This window comes from the organism of the source record quoted next, unplaced genomic scaffold (genome assembly GCF_019419815.1).
Source record: "Pyrus x bretschneideri cultivar Hongxiangsu unplaced genomic scaffold, Pyrus_bretschneideri_v1 Contig1, whole genome shotgun sequence".
NCBI lineage: Eukaryota > Viridiplantae > Streptophyta > Magnoliopsida > Rosales > Rosaceae > Pyrus > Pyrus x bretschneideri.
Genome location: NW_025999390.1, coordinates 11,285,522 through 11,307,022, shown reverse-complemented (window position 1 = coordinate 11,307,022; position 21,501 = coordinate 11,285,522). Strand labels below are relative to the sequence as shown.

General features: G+C 39.0%; 3 protein-coding genes across 6 annotated transcripts; 2 read left to right on the top strand and 1 right to left on the bottom strand.

Moving 5' to 3' along the window:
- Positions 1–2,692: 2,692 nt before the first annotated feature.
- Positions 2,693–10,576, top strand: LOC103962994 (ABC transporter G family member 32-like). The gene is made up of 24 exons (XM_048585783.1): positions 2,693–3,244; positions 3,562–3,680; positions 3,783–3,873; positions 4,103–4,187; positions 4,360–4,519; positions 4,596–4,672; positions 4,743–4,796; positions 5,192–5,282; positions 5,383–5,684; positions 5,764–6,045; positions 6,210–6,526; positions 6,609–6,769; positions 6,849–6,952; positions 7,171–7,327; positions 7,446–7,568; positions 7,672–7,763; positions 7,850–8,182; positions 8,272–8,562; positions 8,658–8,741; positions 8,836–8,969; positions 9,058–9,285; positions 9,400–9,571; positions 9,654–9,908; positions 10,092–10,576. Exons 1-24 carry the CDS (start codon positions 2,970–2,972, stop codon positions 10,362–10,364), a joined length of 4,260 nt encoding a protein of 1,419 aa, XP_048441740.1. The 5' UTR covers positions 2,693–2,969; the 3' UTR covers positions 10,365–10,576.
- Positions 10,577–12,680: 2,104 nt separating this feature from the next.
- Positions 12,681–14,787, top strand: LOC103963016 (gibberellin 3-beta-dioxygenase 3). Its single transcript, XM_009375801.3, has 2 exons — positions 12,681–13,293; positions 14,160–14,787. The coding sequence occupies exons 1-2, from the start codon at positions 12,761–12,763 to the stop codon at positions 14,785–14,787; spliced, it is 1,161 nt and encodes a 386-aa protein (XP_009374076.3). The 5' UTR covers positions 12,681–12,760.
- Positions 14,788–14,822: 35 nt separating this feature from the next.
- Positions 14,823–21,291, bottom strand: LOC103962995 (transcriptional corepressor LEUNIG). Of its 4 annotated transcripts, none has more exons than XM_018651340.2 (18): positions 21,053–21,291; positions 20,060–20,157; positions 19,849–19,958; positions 19,467–19,739; positions 19,286–19,374; positions 19,085–19,172; positions 18,931–18,997; positions 18,508–18,557; positions 18,110–18,403; positions 17,812–18,003; positions 17,281–17,520; positions 16,938–17,055; positions 16,697–16,806; positions 16,393–16,542; positions 16,040–16,195; positions 15,815–15,931; positions 15,335–15,541; positions 14,823–15,230 (listed from the first exon to the last, which is right to left on the bottom strand). In XM_018651340.2, the coding sequence occupies exons 1-18, from the start codon at positions 21,088–21,090 to the stop codon at positions 15,087–15,089; spliced, it is 2,541 nt and encodes an 846-aa protein (XP_018506856.2). In that variant the 5' UTR covers positions 21,091–21,291; the 3' UTR covers positions 14,823–15,086. The 4 variants fall into 4 exon arrangements, with proteins under 4 accessions (XP_018506856.2, XP_018506858.2, XP_048441728.1 ...); XM_018651342.2 differs by having other exon boundaries at positions 17,812–17,985; XM_048585771.1 differs by having other exon boundaries at positions 17,812–17,976.
- Positions 21,292–21,501: the final 210 nt, after the last annotated feature.

The following is a 21,501-nucleotide window of genomic DNA, read 5'->3' as shown; positions in this document are numbered from 1 at the left end:
TCAAATTCATCATTCACGAGATTCAAACCTAAGATTTTTTACTGTTAAGTGAAGAGGAATATCACCAAACCGTAATACTGAGTGATTATAATTCGATATATTATAATAAAAATATTTGATTTTTTTTTAATTTTCAATTCATTGTACTATTACACTTAAGTATACATGTGTTATTGACACATTAAAATTCTACTAGTAAAACAGTAAATCCCACATTCCCAGCTGTTTCATTCAAATTCCCACCAAAAAACCCCACACACGCATCAGCGCCAACCCAACTACACACGCGCCATACGTATGATCCACCAACGGTTCTTCTGGGAATGTTGGAAACATGTTTTTTCGGAGGAGAATTCTCTACCTTCCTAATCTCTCTACCCTTCCATGCCCTTCTATTTGAATGGTCATGGTTAAGCCACGTCAACATCTTATATTAATTTTTTTACAGAGATAATAAGACAAAAAATAACGTGTAAGAGGAGGAGATGGAAGGGAATGAGAATAGAAGGGTAGAGAATTCTCCTCCTGTTTTTTAAAAGGGCCAAAAGGATTTTTGTTTTTTATTCATAGATTTTTCTATTTTTGTATGTAAAAAGATTTAATCAGCCTTATAGTAATTGCATTCAAAGATCCAACTGTTTATCTTAGGTGTTTGTCAAGTCATCTCTCTTGTCTCAAATGTTATATTTATATTTAAAAGATGTTGAAATGAGCTCGAATTGTTCTTGAAGAGCCTCAAGCAAAGGAACCAAAACCAAAAACAAAGAGTTAGGACTCGTTTAAAAGTGCTTTTAAAATATTCAAAGTGCTTTCGGTGAAAATATTTTTTAAACTAATGTTGTAACATTCCACATCGCCCAAGAGAGTGATCCTTATATGTATATTCTCATCCTTACCTAGCACGAGGCCTTTTGGGAGCTCACTGGCTTCGGGTTCTGTATGAACTCCGAAGTTAAGCGAGAAGGGGGCTAGAGCAATCCCATGATGGGTGACTCATTGGAAAGTTCTCGTGTGAGTTCTCAGAAACAAAACCATGAAGGCGTGGTCGGGGCCCAAAGCGGACAATATCGTGCTACGGTGGTGGAGCGAGCCCGATAAGTGGTCCCCCCAGGGCAGGATGTGACAAATGCTTAGTAAAAATTCAAGTGGATCCTATATAACATTTTAAGTGCTTCTATGGTGCTTGTTCTAAACGCGCTTAGAGTACTTTGAAAACCCAAAATCAATTTCTCCAAAAGCAATTTCAGTCATTTTAAAGACACTTCCAAACAAGCCAATAGTTCCTTTCATAATTAAAAAAGATAAGAAGGGCATCAATCTTTTTAGGGTAGATTACATTTTACCCCCTCAGGTTTGGTATCGATTTCAATTCTTTACAACATCTTTAAAACATTTCAATTTCATACATTTACTTATCATTTTATTTCAATTTCATACATCCGTTAAAAAATCTGTTAAGTGATGACGTGGCGAATAAGAGGTCCTCATTTGTGCTGACGTGACTGCCACATTTATACCACGTGGCTAAACACTTAATAAAATATTTAAAATATTTAATTAAAGAAAATAAATAAATAAAAATAATTAAAAAACCCAAAACCAGATCGTTTTCCCCAGCCCCTTCTCCCCACCCGGGCCCACCCCCAAATCACACTCCCTCTCTCTAATCCCTAAACCTAGAAACCCCTTCGTCTTCCCCAAATCAGAGACACCCCCTTTTCCCCACCCGAGCCCACCCCCAAATCCCTCATCACGACCTCTTATCGCGCACCACCCACTACTCAACGTCATCTGTGCAGCAACCACTGCGCCTCCCACACCTCTCACACCTGCTACGACGTCGGTGAGTGGAAAAATCACAGATGATTTCATCGGAAAGGGCATCGTCGGCAATGTCTGTCAAGTGATCGGAGCTGTCGTCAATGTTAAGTTCAACGTTGTGTTGTCGTTAATCCTCACGGCTCTCGAGGTCCTAGATAACTCGAAGGTGGGATTAGAGATTAGAGAGAGAGGTCCTGGATAAGGGCTTATGGGTTTAGGGATTTGAGAGAGAGAGAGGGAGGGTGATTTGGAGGTGGGCTCAGGTGGGGAGAAGGGGGTGGGGAAGACGAGCTGGTTTTGGGTTATTTTGTTTATTTATTTATAAATTTTCTTTAATTAATTATTTTAGTATTTTAAATATTTTATTAAGTGTTTAGCCACGTGACATAAATGTGGCAGCCACGTCAGCACAAATAGGGATCTCTTATTCGCCATGTCATCTCTTAACAGTTAACTTAACATATTTTTTAATGGATGTATGAAATTGAAATAAAATGATAAGTAAATGTTGAAATTAAAATGTTTTAAAGATATTGTAAGGAATTGAAATCGACCACAAACCTGAGGGGGTAAAATGTAATTTACCCATCTTTTTAAGGGGTGTGATATCCATCACACATCATTTTTTTACTTCTCACACATCCTTCTAATTTTCGATCGTTGGATCGGATGAATTGAAGATAATCAAATGATAGAAATTAATAAGAAGTGTGTAAAAAATAAAAAGGGACCCTGGAAAAATCTTGTTTTCAAATTTTCCATAGCACGATTAATTCCAGCCGTTGGATGAAATAGAAGCTTCATCTGTAGAGCGAATAGAGTTGATATAACACCCGAGCGAGTAGAGGTTTCAAAGAGGCCTCATGCTTTCTGTCTTTCCCGCGGCCATAAATGAACCTCTCACTCTATTTCTCTGTCGTCCTGCACATACTGCGAAACACTTTAACGTTGCATTCTAGAGAGAGAAACATGAAATTTTTTAGTGAGAGAAATTAAATGCAGAGCTCCAACCTCCATTTTCAGCAATCAAACATGTCCATCTCACATTCACACTCTACTTTGTATTAGCTTCTCTCTCTCTAATCTCTTTCTTCAACCAAAGACATGCAGTTTTCTGTGGATAGGAGGGGCTTTTTAGGGATTTACCGATGTGGAACTCGGCGGAGAATGTGTTCGCGAGATCGGCGTCGTTTCGGGAGGTAGGGGAGGATGAGGAGGAGCTGCGGTGGGCCGCGTTGGAGAGGCTCCCGACCTACGCCCGCGCCCGCCGCGGCATTTTCAGGAACGTCGCCGGAGACACTATGGAGATCGACGTCGGCGAGCTCGAGGCCAAGGAGCAGAAGCTCCTCCTTGACCGTCTCATTAGCTCCGCTGACGACGACCCCAAGCAATTCTTCAATCGCATGCGCCGTAGATTTGACGCGTAATCCTCTTCAATTTTACTGGATACTTTGATTGACACTGTTTGGCTGCTGAGAAAATCAATGATTTCAGTATTAGTGCCAAATGCGATTATATTCTCAGCAACCAAACGGATTGTCTTTTTGTTCTTTCCAATTTCAGAACTTTTCTTTTGTATTTAATTTGAATCTGTTTGGCTGGTAAGAAATTGGCGCCAGACTGTGAGTATTGAAGAATCTTTGTTTTCTCAGCAACCAAACAGAATTTCCTTCCCCTTTCAATTCCGGAACTTTTCTTTTGTGCTTAATTTGTTATGGTGTTCGTTATTTGGGTGCGCAGAGTAAAATTGGACTTTCCGAAAATCGAGGTCCGATTTCAGAACGTGAAGGTTGAAACTTTCGTCCACGTGGGAAGCAGAGCGCTGCCGACTATTCCCAATTTTGTTTTAAACATGTACGGAGGTATAAACTATAAACTCATTCAAAATCTCCTTTAATTTTCTTAAAATTACACAATTGTTTGAAAATTTTGCAATTTTTGCATTTTTCGGATGTCATTTTAGGCCCTTTTTAGGCAATTGCGAATATACAGGGGGCAGAGAAGCAAATTAACGATTTTAGACAACGTTAGCGGGATAATAAGACCTTCAAGGTGGGTTCTCTATCTTATGTTAGAAAAAAATGCTTCAGTCAGTACTCTGTTGCTCAATTTCAGTCCAGTGTTTACGAGAAGGACCTATTTATAATTCGGATACCATTGTGGCAGTATTTCAAACTAATTTCTGGTGCGTTAGTGTTACATTGGCTTGGTAAACCGGCACAGTGGCATCCGAATGTCTGTCAATGTTTACACCTAACAAACCGTTGGTATTGTCTTCTAGGTTGACGTTACTATTGGGTGCACCAAGCTCCGGAAAGACTACGCTACTATTGGCTCTTGCCGGACGCCTGGGAGCAGGTTTGCAGGTAATTCCGCTACTTTTTTTAGTTTTCATGAAATCATAGATTCTTTTATCATCCTATGGAGCAAATGTTTGAAGGGATGAGACAATATTCAGATTTAATGACAGATTTGCTACTAGTTGCTCGCCCCGTTAGACAAGTCCCTTTGCTCATTTGTACTTTGATTATTTTGAAGACGTCAGGGAACGTCACGTATAATGGACATCGCTTAAAGGAGTTTGTTCCTCAGCGGACATCTGCTTATGTCAGCCAACAGGATTGGCACGCAGCAGAGATGACTGTAAGGGAAACTCTTGAGTTTGCAGGACGATGTCAAGGTGTTGGATTCAAATATGGTAAGCTTTACATAGTCACGTCTTTGGGTATGAATCATGCTTGTTTATATGCTGACATGAATAGTTGTCATCATAGATATGTTATTAGAGCTTGCAAGAAGGGAAAAGAGAGATGGGATAAAACCCGATGAAGATCTTGATATATTTATGAAGGTACTTGCACTTGTTAGATATGTCGATTCCATTGTATATGAAATGATTGCTGACACAATTTGTTTTCCAGTCATTAGCTCTTGGGGGGAAGGAGACAAACCTTGTGGTGGAGTACATCATGAAGGTACTTGTGCTGCTTGTTATTTTCGAATACATACCATATGGAGTCTATGTCTGGTTATTTTCGTTTTAAGAATGAATGAAAATAGTTTGTGAGGTTATATTTTCCCAAAAGCAGAAAGGTCTTGTTTCACAACATTCTGGATCACTTTGTTAAAATGGGCAAATTGTGATATTAAGTTCAAACGAAAAGAAAAGAGATTATGGAGACTTTGTTTTCACAAAGTGAAGTGTATGGTCAGGGTATTAGGCTTGGTTTCAGTAGAGAGATTAGATTAGGTTTTTTCATTTATCCGTTTTTTGTTTGGATATCACTAACGTGTATACTGTATAGTATGTCAGATCTACCCTAGATTTATTCTTGGATTCTCTTTTGGTACTAAAATATGTTTGTCAAAGATTTTAGGGTTGGACATATGTGCTGATACCTTGGTAGGAGATGAAATGCTCAAGGGAATCTCAGGGGGTCAAAAGAAGCGGCTTACTACAGGTGCATACTTCATTCGTTTTTAAATTTTTTGACGGGGGAGGGAGTTCTTGTGCACTAGTAAGGTAAATCTGTTTGCTAATAACTCCAATGTGAATTCCAGGTGAATTATTAGTAGGTCCGGCAAGAGTTCTGTTCATGGATGATATTTCGACTGGTCTTGATAGTTCAACTACTTATCAAATCATCAAATATCTAAGGCATTCAACTCGGGCACTAGATGCAACCACTGTCATATCTTTGCTTCAACCTGCTCCAGAGACCTACGAGTTGTTTGATGATGTTATACTTATGTGTGAGGGCCAAATTGTGTATCAGGGACCCCGCGAAACAGCTCTTGATTTTTTTTCATATATGGGATTTAGATGTCCACAGAGAAAGAATGTGGCAGACTTCTTGCAAGAAGTAAGTTTATGGAGAGCTTGATTCGTGGATTTGTATTCTGTTACATGGAATGGTTGGTAATTGTTTTCCTTTTACGCAGGTTATATCAGAGAAGGACCAAGAGCAGTACTGGTCCAATCCTGATCTCCAGTACCGCTATGTTTCACCGGCAAAGTTTGTTGACGCTTATCGTTTATTTCAAGCTGGGAAGACTTTGTCTGAAGAACTAGAAGTTCCTTTTGATAAACGCTATAACCATCCTGCAGCTTTAGCAACGTTTCTCTATGGCATGAAGAGGTGTGAGCTTCTCAAAACAAGCTTTAACTGGCAACTTCTACTCATGAAGCGAAATGCATTTATCTATGCTTTCAAGTTCATTCAGGTAACAGTTCACTTCTGGGTTAGCTTGTAGATTACCTTAGTATATTTTTTTTTTTCTTATCCAATTAAAGATGAAATCGTTAAGTTGCGCCACAATGAGTGTTTTTTCCGGCTTCTTTTTGCTATGTGGTGCTGATTTCCCAAGTACTATGTTCTGCCTTCCAGCTTCTTTTGGTTGCTATGATCACAATGAGTGTTTTTTTCCGGTCAACATTACACCACAATACAATTGATGATGGAGGCCTATATCTCGGTGCTCTATACTTTTCCATGGTTATTATTCTTTTCAATGGCTTCATGGAGGTGTCAATGTTGGTGGCCAAGCTTCCGGTACTTTACAAGCATAGGGACTTGCACTTCTACCCTAGCTGGGTCTATACCATTCCGTCCTGGGTCTTAAGTCTTCCAAATTCATTCATAGAGTCTGGCTTGTGGGTGGCAATCACATACTATGTCATTGGATTTGATCCTTCAATTACTAGGTAAATTGTACGTTCCTTTGGATTTCTGCTTACATTGTGAAAATTGGGATGATATTCTTAGGTTAATTTGTTGAATATGCAGATTCTGTGGGCAGTTCTTGATATTTTTCTTGCTACACCAGATGTCAATAGCTCTCTTCCGTCTTATTGGATCCTTGGGTCGAAATATGATAGTCGCTAACACTTTTGGATCTTTTGCTATGTTAGTTGTTATGGGTCTTGGAGGATACGTCATCTCAAGAGGTAAAGTAACATTTTGTCAATGCTTATGTTTCCAATTTGAGTTTACAATTTTATTGTTTTCCTTATTTGATTGTGACAGATCGTGTACCAAAGTGGTGGATATGGGGTTTCTGGGTGTCTCCCTTGATGTATGCTCAAAATGCAGCTTCCGTAAATGAATTTCTTGGACATAAATGGGATAAGGTGACATTCCGATTCACTATCTATTCAATTTTGCTTAATGGATTATAATTATCTATTAATTTTGCTGAATCACATGGACATTAACAGAATTCCACACTGTATAGATTTATTTCATGATACATATATATATATATATACACACACACATATATCAAGTTAGTCTCTAGGATTCTAATTTGGGAACTTCTAATTCGTTTTTTTTTCTGTTATTTATGCAGAGAGTTGGAAACGAGACCATTCCATTAGGTGAGGCATTGCTAAAAGCACGCAGTTTGTTTCCACAGAGCTACTGGTATTGGATTGGTGCTGGTGCTTTGCTTGGATATGCAGTTCTATTCAACGTCCTCTTCACATTCTTCCTAGCTTACCTTAATCGTAAGTCATTTCTGCTCGTAAGAATAACCTAATTTTCCTTTTTTCTTGAGTGCTACATGTAGCCAAACAAACTCAAAGAAAGAAAGCTAATTAAGTTGATTTACGATATATACAACAGCCTTGGGGAAACGACAAGCCGTAGTCACTAAGGACGAGCTTCAAGACAGAGAAAGGAGAAGAAAAGGAGAAACTGTTGTTATTGAGCTGAGAGAGTACTTGCAGCATTCAGAGTCATTAAATGGTTCGTAAAGAAATTCATAAAATTGATTATGTTTTAGAACAAATCTTTTCACTTAAAAATGGATTAGTCTAATTTCCGAAATTCTTGCTCATATTCTGCGCAGGAAAATATTTTAAGCAGAGAGGAATGGTGCTCCCATTTCAACAACTTTCCATGTCTTTCAGCAATATCAATTACTATGTCGATGTCCCTCTGGTGAGACATTAACACTACTCACTTGCACCATCTATTCTTGGAAACATGTTGACTAGATATCTGTTCTGATCGAAGTACAACTGCAGGAATTGAAGCAGCAGGGCATTCAAGAAGAGAAATTGCAGTTGTTGAGTAATGTCACTGGCGCATTTAGGCCCGGGGTGCTTACAGCATTGGTTGGAGTAAGTGGTGCTGGGAAAACCACCCTCATGGACGTATTAGCTGGTCGAAAAACCGGTGGGATGATTGAAGGAAGCATTCATATATCTGGTTACCCAAAAAGACAAGAAACTTTTGCGAGAATTTCTGGTTACTGTGAGCAGTCCGATATTCATTCCCCCTGCTTGACTGTTCTGGAATCACTTCTCTTCTCTGTTTGGCTTCGATTACCATCAGATGTTGACTTGGTGACACAGAGGGTATGCTCATAATTTATTTACTGCTTGTGCATGTCTTCATTATAGGATCAATTAATCCATCATCTTAAGTAATTTAAAAAAACATACAGGCGTTTGTAGAAGAGGTGATGGAACTAGTGGAGCTCACTCCATTAAGTGGGGCATTGGTTGGTCTACCGGGGGTAGATGGTTTGTCAACAGAACAGCGAAAAAGGCTAACGATAGCCGTTGAGCTGGTCGCCAACCCCTCTATAGTGTTCATGGATGAACCCACATCAGGGTTGGATGCACGGTCTGCAGCTATTGTGATGAGGACTGTGAGGAATATAGTCAATACTGGGCGCACCATAGTGTGCACAATCCACCAGCCTAGCATAGACATCTTTGAATCCTTTGATGAAGTACTCTCTCTCTCTCTCTCTCTCTCCCCCCCCTGTATATCTATGCCAATATAATATCTTGATTCATCGTGCTATAACCTTATCTGTCATTGCAGCTTCTATTTTTGAAGCGTGGAGGAGAGCTAATATATGCTGGTCCACTTGGTCCCAGGTCTTGTGAGCTCATTAAATACTTTGAGGTTGGATCTTGCACGCCAGTATTTCTTTTAGAAAATGTGAGATTGCATAATGGTGACGATTGTCAACTTAAAATATAAAAATTTCCTTCTGCAGGCAGTCGAAGGAGTAGAAAAGATCAGGCCTGGATATAATCCAGCCACATGGATGCTTGATGTTACTTCTACAGTTGAAGAAAGTCGTCTCGGGGTGGATTTTGCAGAAGTTTACCGAAGATCTAACTTGTTTCAGTATGACTACTTAATGAATTCTGGTTGTGTTGCTTGTACGGAGAACTATCAGCTTCCTTAACTAACAACCTATCCTCCTTTGTTTCAGACGTAATAAAGAGTTGGTTGAAAACCTAAGCAAACCAAGCGCCAATTCGAAAGAAATAAACTTTCCAAGCAAGTACTCTCAGTCATTTGTCGAACAATTTCTCACTTGTCTTTGGAAGCAAAATCTGTCTTACTGGCGAAACCCTCAGTACACTGCAGTTCGCTTTTTTTATACAGTCATCATCTCGTTGATGTTGGGAACAATTTGTTGGAAATTCGGAGATAAGAGGTTTCCTCTTTTTTCTTGTTCTTCTGAATTTGTTGCAACTCTAATATATTTCGAGCTTAGATGTTTATCTGTAATTTAGGTTCTATGACACGACTTTTACTTTCTCTCTTACAGGGAGACCCAGCAGGATCTGTTAAACGCTATGGGGTCCATGTATGCAGCAATCCTATTTAGCGGAATCACCAATGCCAGTGCTGTTCAACCTGTTGTTTCTGTGGAACGATTTGTTTCGTATCGAGAGAGAGCTGCTGGGATGTACTCGGCCTTACCATTTGCATTTGCTCAGGTTTGCCTTTATTACGTTATGCTCACTCACAACACCCTGATACTCCTGAAAGCCATCTAATGCATTGATCGGGTGTTTGCAGATCGTAATAGAGCTCCCTTACGTGTTTGCACAAGCGATTATCTACTGCGCAATTTTTTACTACACGGCCTCATTTGAGTGGACTCTTTTCAAGTTTCTTTGGTACATATTCTTTATGTACTTCACAATGCTATACTTCACCTTCTATGGAATGATGACAATCGCTGTCACGCCAAATCATAATGTCGCTGCTATAATTGCTGCTCCGATTTATATGCTGTGGAACCTCTTCAGCGGCTTTATGATTCCTCACAAGGTAACGGAAAGTGACTACTTTCTTTCGTCTCAGTTTGCTTAATTTAATCACTTGCATTCTGTGCTACATCTCGGATGTATAATGCTAGTTTCAGACACGAAACTAGCACGAAAACCTGATTTATAGGTGAAAATACTGATTCATTGAGCTAGGTATCTAACACGATAACACGCACTTGTGCAGAGAATTCCAATCTGGTGGAGATGGTATTACTGGGCAGACCCTATCGCCTGGAGCCTGTACGGCCTCTTTGTTTCACAGTACGGCGAGGATGACAGTCTTGTGAAGCTAGCTGATGGAATCCATAAAATGCCTGTAAGGCAGTTGCTCGAAGTAGGGTTTGGTTACAAGCATGATTTTCTGGGTGTAGCCGGCATTGTGGTGGTCGGTTTCTGCGTGTTTTTCGCCTTAGTTTTTGCCTTTGCAATAAAAGCATTCAACTTCCAGAGGAGATGATAAGTCCAACTTTTATACCGCATTGCTTTGGTTCTGGGATTATTCAGCTTTTCCTGAAGGAACAGTTGAGGTGTATAGCTACAAGGTTTACATATATTGTATGTTTTACTTTACAAAGCTTAAAAATGTTGTTGTAAAATTCCATATTTTTGGTATGAACGCTTCTTCAACTAATTGGTGAATAAAATGTCATCGTCTTTTTTGTTTTCTAAGACCATCTCCAACTCTTGGGCTAAAATCTAAATTTTTTAGCCCAGAAAATTTAGGTTTTAAGCCCAAAAACAACTTTTTTGCTCTAACTCTTCTGGCTTAAATTTTTTAACTGAGATTATTAAAGAATAAATTTAGACTAATTTTTTCTTTTAAAGTAATTTAAAAAAAATTATATACCCTATCATAATTTAATTTTATGAACATTTTAATCTAAAAATATTTAAATTCCGATAAATATTGAAAAAATCACTAAATTTGGGTGAATTTTGAGTTAAATAATTTTTTAAATTATTTAAGCCGTTGGATTTAAATTTAGACTGTTAGATCTTTTTTTTTACCATTAGATTTGATTATATTCGATCTCAGTCGTTGGATCCAATAAATCTTGGGAGACATGTCCATGTGGGTGGGGTTCTGCTGGTGGTGCCCACACCATTTTCTGGGCTAAATCCCGAGGGAAAATTTGGCTTTTGTTTGACTTTTAGCCCACACATTTAGTATAAGTTGGGCTGGATTTTGGGGGAATAAAACCTAAATAATAGCATTTAGTCCAATGTTGGATTTAGTCTAAGGACCCGTCTGATAACAATTGTGTGCTTCATTTCTCTATATATATTGGCTTGTCAATCATACACGGCTGACAATAAGAAACATACAATGGCCTCAGAGCCAGCTCTTAAGAGCCAGATCACAGGAGAAAAACTTGCTAACACACGACGTATATATATACCTCTGCCTCTCTCATCACGATGATTTTTTCCCGGGTTATGGACACTCGTACACGATCTGATATTGTACGTCCGGAAGCATGGTAAACATGACATACAGTGATATGCTCATGTGCGTAGAGAATGAAAAGGGCCATGTATGTGACTTTTTGTTACCTCACAAGTGCAGTGCAGTACGACTTACCGGATCTGTGCATCGTAGGAACTTTCCTGGCGCCTCATATTTCAACATTTTATTTCTCAAAGAGGGAAAAACCCAGAAAGATTAGAAATTTGCGCGACTGATAAAAGTATTACTAGCATGTTGCTTCAAAGTCAAACGTCATCATTAAATTCCCAACCGACCTTCTTACAATGATAGGGTTTATTTTTGCTCACTATCCTCAAATGGTGATAATGTTCATCACTTTACTTATTATCATAGAATGAGTTTAAATTTTGATATTTGTGATTATCCGCTATATAAATCTTAATATTTAAATTCATCAAACGGTGATAAATAGTGTGGTGAGCATCACGATCACTTGCTAGTGGGGAGCAAAAATATTCTCATAATGATAGGGTCGGTCAAAAATGATAAAATGTAACAGTAAAGATTGGCATTGTTATGCATTACGTTATATATGTAACTTAAGGAGAAATGGTATGTACGGAGAATATATATCAAGTAAAATATACAAAATTATGGAATTTGTTTCCAAAACTTCTATATTAATTCTATTTTATCATTGATGAATTATCTATTTATAAACTTCTAAACTGTGTGATAAGAATATAATTAACGGGTAGGTTATGTTATGGGCGTCATTCACATTTTGTTATTGTTTTATGAATATTACGATCGTCATGCACATTCTGTTAATTTACACTATTAACTGTATGAATATTACCATCGTCATTCCTGGATAATTTAGGTATCGTTGTCCGATTCCTCGAAGATCACTTCTATGTCAAAAAAATGCAAGCAAACATATTGTTAGCTTGATTTAGTCATGAACCCCAAATTCCAATATCGTGTTTCGCAGTACCAACACCACCCCCTCCCTATCCCTAACACTTGGCCTACACCTACATGAAATCTGGATCATCTTTGTGAGGATCATGGGGATTCATCATTGTGCGGTAAAAAATTATTTTAAATATTTTTATTTAAAATTAAACACAAACAGTACTAGATAAAAACTGATCGTACGATGTACGATAAACGGACACGATTCATGGATCTTCACCAAAAAGATCTTGAAAGAATCCTGTTGGACCTACATGCACGCATGCCGCACCCTCTACGAGGAGAGAAAGTATATATCTGAAACTGAACCCCTTTAATTCGCTTTATATACACACCTCCAAAATCTGCCCAGAAAACCGACGAAATAAGACACTGTTTGGTCAACAGCTCTCTCTTCTATTTCACATCCAAACAAAAAGTTTCAAACCTCTCTCTCTCTCTCTCATATGATGAACATGAACTCATCAATCTCAGAATCCTTCAAAACAAACCCTATCAACCTCTCCCACATTATCCCACTCGATTTCGAATCCGTTCATGCCCTACCCGATTCCCACATCTGGACTCATACGAAGGAAGTTGAGGTTCCAGTCTCAAAATCAATCTGCAATATGAAGAGTAACCCAACTCCTTATAATACTCCGTCTTTGGTCTGCGTACCCGTCATTGACCTATTCAACTCGAACGCCGCCTCTCTCGTACGCCGTGCATGCGAGAAATGGGGTGTTTTCCAAGTCACCAACCACGGCATTCCCATGCAGCTCATGAAAGAAGCTGAGTTCCAAACCCGTCGCTTATTCGCTCTCCCGAGAGACCAAAAGCTCCGGGCGCTCCGATCACCCGAGGGAGTAACCGGGTACGGGTTGGCCCGCATTTCGAAGAACTTCCCGAAGCTGATGTGGTCAGAGGGTTTCACCATCATGGGGTCTCCGGCGGAACATGCTCGTCAACTTTGGCCACGTCACCATGCCAACTTCTGGTACGTGCACAAAAAGCATAAATAATGCACGACCTGCTTGTCACTTTAGTACCGTTTCTCTTTAATTAGATTATGTTCGTTAATCGTTAAGGTCGATGGATTGAGGAGCATGTTTCAATTATGACGTGGTGGAAGATGAGTGGTTTAGAACTAAGCTTAGCGTACGCGTGTCCGTACTGGTACATACACCATCTGCCTTGTTCTTCACGTAGTCGGTTTGCGCATGATCCAGAGTCCAAACCCATAACATGGAGAGATTTTCAGTGTCACCGAAAAACATAGAAGTACATCATATGTCATTTTACAAATAAAGTGATATTTGAAAAATAAATAAATAAACGGAGTAGTACGTCATATGTCATTTTACAATTAGATTGACTTGAAAAAAAAAAAAATTTCTCTTCAACTATGTAAGCATATATAGTGTACCGCTTCTTGTTCCGATCACATTGAAAATCTCTCCATAACAAGAATGGACTTCTTTTTCTTTTTTGGGGTTGTGCCCAAAACAATTTTTAAAAAATTTATTTTGAAAAATATTTGGTTGAGGATCATTGGTTTTTTACATAAAAATAACAATTTGTTACTTTGACGTAAACTTTTCTTTTTGTGATTTTACCAAGTCACTTGAGTGTATATATCAGTTTGTGATCTTGTATTCACGACCATGGAATTTGCAGTTAAGTTCTTTCACTCGACAATAAACATTTTTATGTTATCGGAATGTCAATCTGAATTACATACAGTTAAACAAAAGTTCATTTTATTAACGGTTCAGATTGAAAACAACGATTTTAGTATAGATTTGTGTTATTAGTCATCATACTATTCCCATCAATTTAATGATCTCATCGATGTTCATGCAGCGGTGCAATGGAAGAGTACCAAAAGGAGATGAAGGGCCTTGCCCTAAAATTAATTGGGCTCATGCTTGGATCATTGGGCCTAAACTATGAAGATGTGAAGTGGCTTAAGCCCAAAAATAGAAGCGGGCCACGGGCCTTGCTTCAACTGAACTCCTACCCGGTCTGCCCAGACCCGACCCGGGCAATAGGTCTCGCTCCTCACACGGACTCCTCATTGCTCACTTTGTTAAACCAAAGCAGTATAAGCGGCCTCCAGGTCCTTCTGGACGGGATCCGGTGGGTGCCGGTGCACCCGATCCCCGGTGCCCTTGTAGTCAATGTCGGTGATTTGATGCACATACTGTCGAACGGACAATTCAAGAGTGCGGTGCATCGTGCGGTTGTCAACGCAGTACACCATCGCATCTCAATGGCGTACTTCTATGGCCCGCCAATGGACGTGAAGATATCGCCGTTGATTGACCACAATCATCCACTCTATCGGCCGGTAACATGGAGGGAGTACCTTGAGTACAAAGCAACGCATTTCGACAAGGCGCTTGAAGTAATCCGGACAGATGCCGAGAAGCTGTACCAGCATACATCCGATGATTTTTCCTTCGGCCAATGGCCCAATTGTACATATTGATATGAAACGGCGAGTTTGGAATCATAACTCACAACTTGCGCAATCTTTAAGAAGCCTTCATTTACGCTTCGTCTGGCCGAAATATATTTACGTTGTAGGCCCCTTTTAAGTTGAACGAGATTCTTTCGATCGAGTTTGTTTTGACATCGCAGTTAGGCTCGACGCAACAAAATTCTTCTATCAGTTAACTTGGGTTGGTTAAGCTTAACCACTTCTTTCGTGCACAGCAAACATATAAACAACTAAAGCATCTAAATGCCGACTCCTTCAAGATGCGGTGAGGAAAAGGTACTACCATGTCACTTCCAGAGCTTGACGCACTTGTCGTGGCTGGCTGAAGCAACTAGCCCCGTAGCATTTGATACCGCCAGAGAAGACACTAGCTTGTCATGAGCGTGCAGAGTCATTGTCTTGTTCTCGGCCATGTTCCAAAGCTCCAAAGTCTGAATTCGCACACCAATTTCACATCAAAATAAAAACCCGCTTAGCATCTTCGATAAGAGAAAGGCATCAGCATAACAAAAGGTGGAGAGCAGTAATGACTTACCTCATAACAGCCAATGACCAACAATGCAGGATAAGTCGGATGGAACACACACGTATTGAATTTGTTGCCGGAACAGCTCAACTCGTGAATGAATTCCCCTTTGCAGCTGGAACCAACTGTCCACACTCGAACCAAATCGTCACTCACTGATGCTAGATACTCGCCAGAAGGATTCCAGCACACAGAATGTACACCGCTTTTATGTCCCTACATGAATACCGCAAGAAACAAATCAGAACGCGTTCATGATGACATGATGGTTAAGAAATTTTAAGAAACCACGGAACGTAATCATAAGATTTTGATTCATATATTAATTGGACTTGTAAAGAAAAAGCGTCCAGGTAAAAGACAGTAATCTTGTTTGTACGTGCATTTCATTCGACCCCAAAAATGTGGACACCACCACCACTACCCATTTCTAACGATTTCAAATCAATAGTAAAACTATTAAAATGTAACGGGAAGTCAATAAGAAACCTGTAATTTAAGCCTGCAAACTTGTGTCTCAACATCCAAGATTGATACAAAATTATCTGCTGCAGCAGCAAGGTTTCTTCCAAAACGAGGTTGAAACCTCACCTGAGTTGCACCACCCTGAAAAAGTAGTGTAACATTATTAAATACGGATACATTGACTAAACGAAAAAACAGAATTCTGGTACTCCCTATACAGAGTAGACAAATTAACACCGTGTTGTATACCTTGAAAACTCCTGCACAACTACCATTCTTGATACTCCAGTACCGCATCTCAATGTTGTGATCACAAGAGCAGAGAAGGTCCTCTTTACTGGGATGGAAGTCCACCGACTCAACAGTGGTAGAATGTCCCACAAAATTACGAAGCGAATATCCAGGCTACAGGAAATCAAATCAAATCATCAATTGCATGGAACAATAGGTCGTTTGCCAGGTTTTTCAGATTGCAATTTTCATGACAAGCTGTTACCACGTCGGTTTCAAGTTCTCATTATACCCTTTCATATTAAACATAAAATCATCATGGTAGCATACACTACATGCCATGAACCTAAGAAATGTATATGTCGACTCACATTATCAGCATCCCAAACCCGGACGGTTTTATCTGCAGAAGATGTAGCAAGCCTTGACATGCTAGGACTAAAGCGAACGTCAGTTATCCATTGAGAATGCTCTTCAAGTGTGGACTTGACACTATAGGTTTCAGTGCACCACAATACAGCCTGCATCATAAAATAATTAAAGTAATCCTCAGTATTGTGTGTTTCTTTCAACTATTCATATTGGTAACAAGTTTTTTTTTCAAAAGAGCAGATATCATTTTAGGCCATTCATGCCCCTAAAACCTATCTGAAACTTCAATCTGCCTAGGCTTACCTTTCGGTCATGCCCACCAGTGGCAAGTGATTTTCCATCCGAAGAGAAGTGGCAACATTCAACTTTATTTTTACTTGCAGGAATAAGCTGGACTTCCGTAAAACTGAAGCCTATTTCATCAAGACAATGTAGAAAGCCTTTTGTTATATTTCTGGTATAAATAAACCAAGATATACATCTTCTGAGAAAATTAACGAGGTTAACAAGTTTGGACCAATATATAAGTCGGGATTCATCATACCTTTGCCAACATCTGAACACTGAGCAACTCTACCTCTAGGGTCAGCATCATCATGCGATAAGAACGATTCAACATTATCCTCCAAAGATCCATCATCCACAAAACGGTCTACATCAGTCTGCAATATACAGCTCAGTTACTGACTGCCAACGTAGTCCTAGAAACAATCCCTGATAAGTAAGCACTATATGCTTTCTCGCAAAGGGCACATTTAACCATAATAAGAAAATCACATGAGGCAAGTCTCTACGAGCATGTTATACCCACTACAAGTGATTTGGGGTAATACAAATCCCAAATGCAATCAATACAAAATTAGATAAAATAATGACAAGTTTCTAACCAATTTATTTGGCGCCGATGCAAGTGAGCCCAAGCCATCAGAGCCAAACATAAGTACAGACTTCGACGAACCACCATTAGGGGGTAAAGTCGGCATAGACACGCCATCCACTGTGTGAGTAGAAGGCGTTGAAGGTGAACTGGGAGATGGTCCCGTGGTGTTAACCGTCCCTGAACTATTGGCAGGACCCGAAGATGACACTGGCTGCTTTCTCTTTCGCCCAAGTTGATTCTTTGAAGCCTTGAACAAGGAAAACTAAGTCAGAACCTCATATAACAGTATTCAACACTAATCAAGTTCACAGCAAAATATACAGATCACAAAACAGTTGGCTCTAGAACTATGATGAAATTTGAGTTTAGTACTAAAAAAGCAGTTATGTAGGATGGAAAGTTATGGTACACGATAAATTTGTAGTACGTTTTTACTGCAATGATCAAGTAGAAAAAAAAAAAAAAAGAATAAGAAAAGAGAGATAAGAAAAAGGCATTGCTACAGAAGACAAAAATTCGATAGGCACTAATAGAAAACCTGATCATTCCCTTGAAAGGTGTTAGGCATGCTACCATCTGGTGCCATGCCACCAGAACCCATAATTTTTTCATGCTGCTGGAGGTGTTGGCTTGAATTATGAGAGTGCTGACTTGAAAGCGGATGCTGCAAATACTGCTGCTGCTGTTGATTGTTGCTTTGCATCTGCTGTTGCTGTAACTGATAAGCTGGCTATATAAGCAAATATATACAGGAACCATGAAGTTGACAAGATCTAGTGATAATAGCTAAAATTATGAGTTTCCAAAAAATCCAGTGTAGACGAAGGAAATGATACCTTCATAAGCATGTCAGCATCTCCACGAGGTAAGACCGGGCAACCAACTTGCACTGGTGATCCAGCATTAGGTACACCAACAGAACTTAATTGACCATCTTTCCCAAGAACCATATTTCGATTGTTGAGAAGCATTCTCATCCTTCTACTGTCCAAGTCATTGGAAGATGGAGAAGGTAAATTTTGTTGTGCTAGCATAAGTTGCTGCTGTTGCAGAAGTTGATTATAGGGTTGCGGGGACTGCATCAAAGGATTTTGCTGCTGAAGAATCCCAGATCGAAGCCGATCAAATCCCTAAAAAGGTGGAACTCTATCAGAAAACCACTTATCTAATTTGAAAGAAACACACGGAAAAAATACATTACAATCATATAGAGTGGAAGGATATTCAGTTCTACCGTTAAAGGCCATCCTTTCAGAGTCAAATTGTTACCACCTTGATTTGATCCTAATATGAAAATATGAATCATTGGTAAGAGAAGAATCCAATACAAATACGAGTAATGATTTCAACACATAAACGAGCAATGAAATATGCAACAGACTCTGAAATGAGAAATGCATTTTCAATTCTAATTAAATATGAGTCCGAATTGATGATATTTTATGACTCAATTTGGTATTGGCATCTATAATATGAGTCCTTTTCATTACAAGACAAGGGATCCTGACCAAAACACTTGCCTGAATAAATCCAATGAGCTATCGATACACAAGAAATTGTACTAGTTTTCTTATTTAACTGCCCAAGTTTCATATCTAAAAACCAGCCCACATTCTAGCAGATGAAAAGAAACAACATCAATCAGTAGATTCAGTACCGTGAGCGCCAATCAATGATCCTTCTGAAGCAACAGCTCTGGGATTCATCATCTCACTCTTTATGTCCTGTTTCATCATAGAAAACATGCCCAAAATAAGAAAATCAAATTGTAGGGATAAACAAACAAAGAAACAGACACTGATGATAATCACCTGTGAAGAACCAGGAAGTTGCTGACTCCGACTGTGAGGTTGTTGAAGATTCCCCAACACACCACCAGTTGGGCCATGCAGCATTTGACTGTAAAGGAGTTCAACCACTTTCATATTAATTAAAGTATCAATTGCTAGGAAAGAGCATGTGTTACGCCGTAAAGCTGAGTCATGATAAATATGGAATCTTAAGAGAAATACCCAGGAGGCTGGCCACCTGCTGTAGTTGCTTTCATCATCGAGGCATGATTGGGATCCAAAAGCTGACTCATATTGTCGCCTAACCTTTGCTGCATGGTGTTTGTATTGTGAGTTTGTAACTAGATTAAATGAATATAAGATAGAAAGAAAGTCTCTCGGAATATATGGAAAAACTCATTACCTTGATAGCTGCATCATCCATAGCATCCCTCTGAGTTGGAAGCTTTAATCTCTCCTCGTACATTTTTGTTGCCATAGAATTTGCAGTTGCAGGGTTCTGTCTCAAAAGAGAATCATTAGCAGTGCCATTATGAAGCTGGGTCCCATCTCGACGCTGCTGCTGCTGCTGCTGCTGTTGCTGCTGCTGCTGCTGCTGCTGCTGTCGCTGCTGCTGCTGCTGCTGAGCATGTCTCTGTAATATAAGCTGCTGCTCCCTAGCCTTTATTGCTTGAGTCTAACACATCCAGACAAACAGAGAAACAAATGAAAATGGAGAAATTCAAACAATACCATCTATGTTACGAACAATAGAGCTAGGAATGAAGTCAAATATAAGTTCACACCTCGATGTAAGATGCAGCTGCTTCTGAGTGCTTCTCATTCGTCCTAGCAATGAATATGTCCCAAAAGACAGACCACCATTCGAAAAGAAAGCCGCCAGGTGCATCAATAGCTGGAGCAACCGTAAAATCAAAGAAATTTGATTAAACTCAGATAAAAATTCACAGATAACACTGAATCTCTTTTATTCGGCAGATTTAAGTATATTCTCACCTACAGGATCCGTAGCAACTTTTCCTTCAGCTTGAAATGCCTTTGCAGAAGCATGTAATTTTCTCTTCATAAGGTAATCATATATATACACATCCAACCTGTGATCCAAACAGATTAGAAGGTTACCACATGTCAGAAATCCAAAAAAAACCTTTAACATTTGAGAATCTGCAGGAAATAACATTGGCAGAAGGTACCAAATGCAAAAACATAACATCCGACACAACGCTAATCCACCAATCCAGTGCCAAGAAAATGAAAGGAACTATTAAAAGTGAAAATTTTCGAGCCCGAAAACTCAAATCTTCTCACTAATTATCTTTATAGTGTCAGATTTAGTTGAAGCGAATTATTTAGTTCCTACAACTAACTGAATCAAAAACGTGAAACAAAATTTTGAAGTTGTTTTAAGAAAATCCACAGCATCAAAAGACATGGTGCTTTATTTACTGCTAAGAAATAAGAAAAGCAACTTTTTGGATCCCCAATGTCCTCATAGAAGACTGAAAAGTTAAATTCCTCCCTCTTTTCCCCTTCTTTTCTGGAGCACGAGAACATTGGGAATTACCAACAACAAGAAGACAACCTTATCGCACACATAAACATGGAAGATATCTCGACATAGCTTCCAAAAACATGTAAAAATCAAACAACCCAGTACATATTAAGGTCACCAAAACACGAAAAACACTAATTAACCACAACCCAACAGCAAAGATTCAATCTTTAAAAGAAAGAACGGTTAATTATGTGAAAAAAAAACGAAAGAACACAAGTGAAACAAACCCAAATGGCAAAGCGAAAATAACCATAAAATACCCATTTGAAAAAGATAAGAAAACAACAGAACTCACCAAAACCCTACAACCAAAAACTCACTCAAACCACCCAAAGTTAAAGCTACTGCCATGGCAGTAAGAATAAGGAAAAACCCAGAAAATTTGAGACCTAACATTAAGAGAAATGAAAATTTTACGGTGCAAAATTACTTACATTTTATCAGCTTCCCAACTGTTCTGGCTCTGAGACATGATTAAGAAATTCGCAGAAAGTCTAATCTGCAGGAAAATCCGAAACTTCGGACACTTAGCAGATGATGATGAAGTAGAATGTCGGAGCCTCCGTCTTTTCTCTGTTATACGGAAGCGAATGCGTATTTTTTTTTTGTTGTTTTTTTATATTCTTTCTCGCTCTTAAAAAACTTACAAAGGTAAGTTGAACGAAGACGACAACCTCCTCATTGAGTCAATACTAAAATAATGATTTCCATTTTTTTCTGGTTTTTCTGGCTTCTTCCTCTTTTTTATATAATTTCTTTATTTATTATTTTGTATATTATTAATGTTGATATTTTTTTTAACAAAGATATTATCTACATTAATGAAGAGGCGGTGAGTTTACCCTTGTGATGGACTAGCAATAATATCATTCAAATTCGTTTT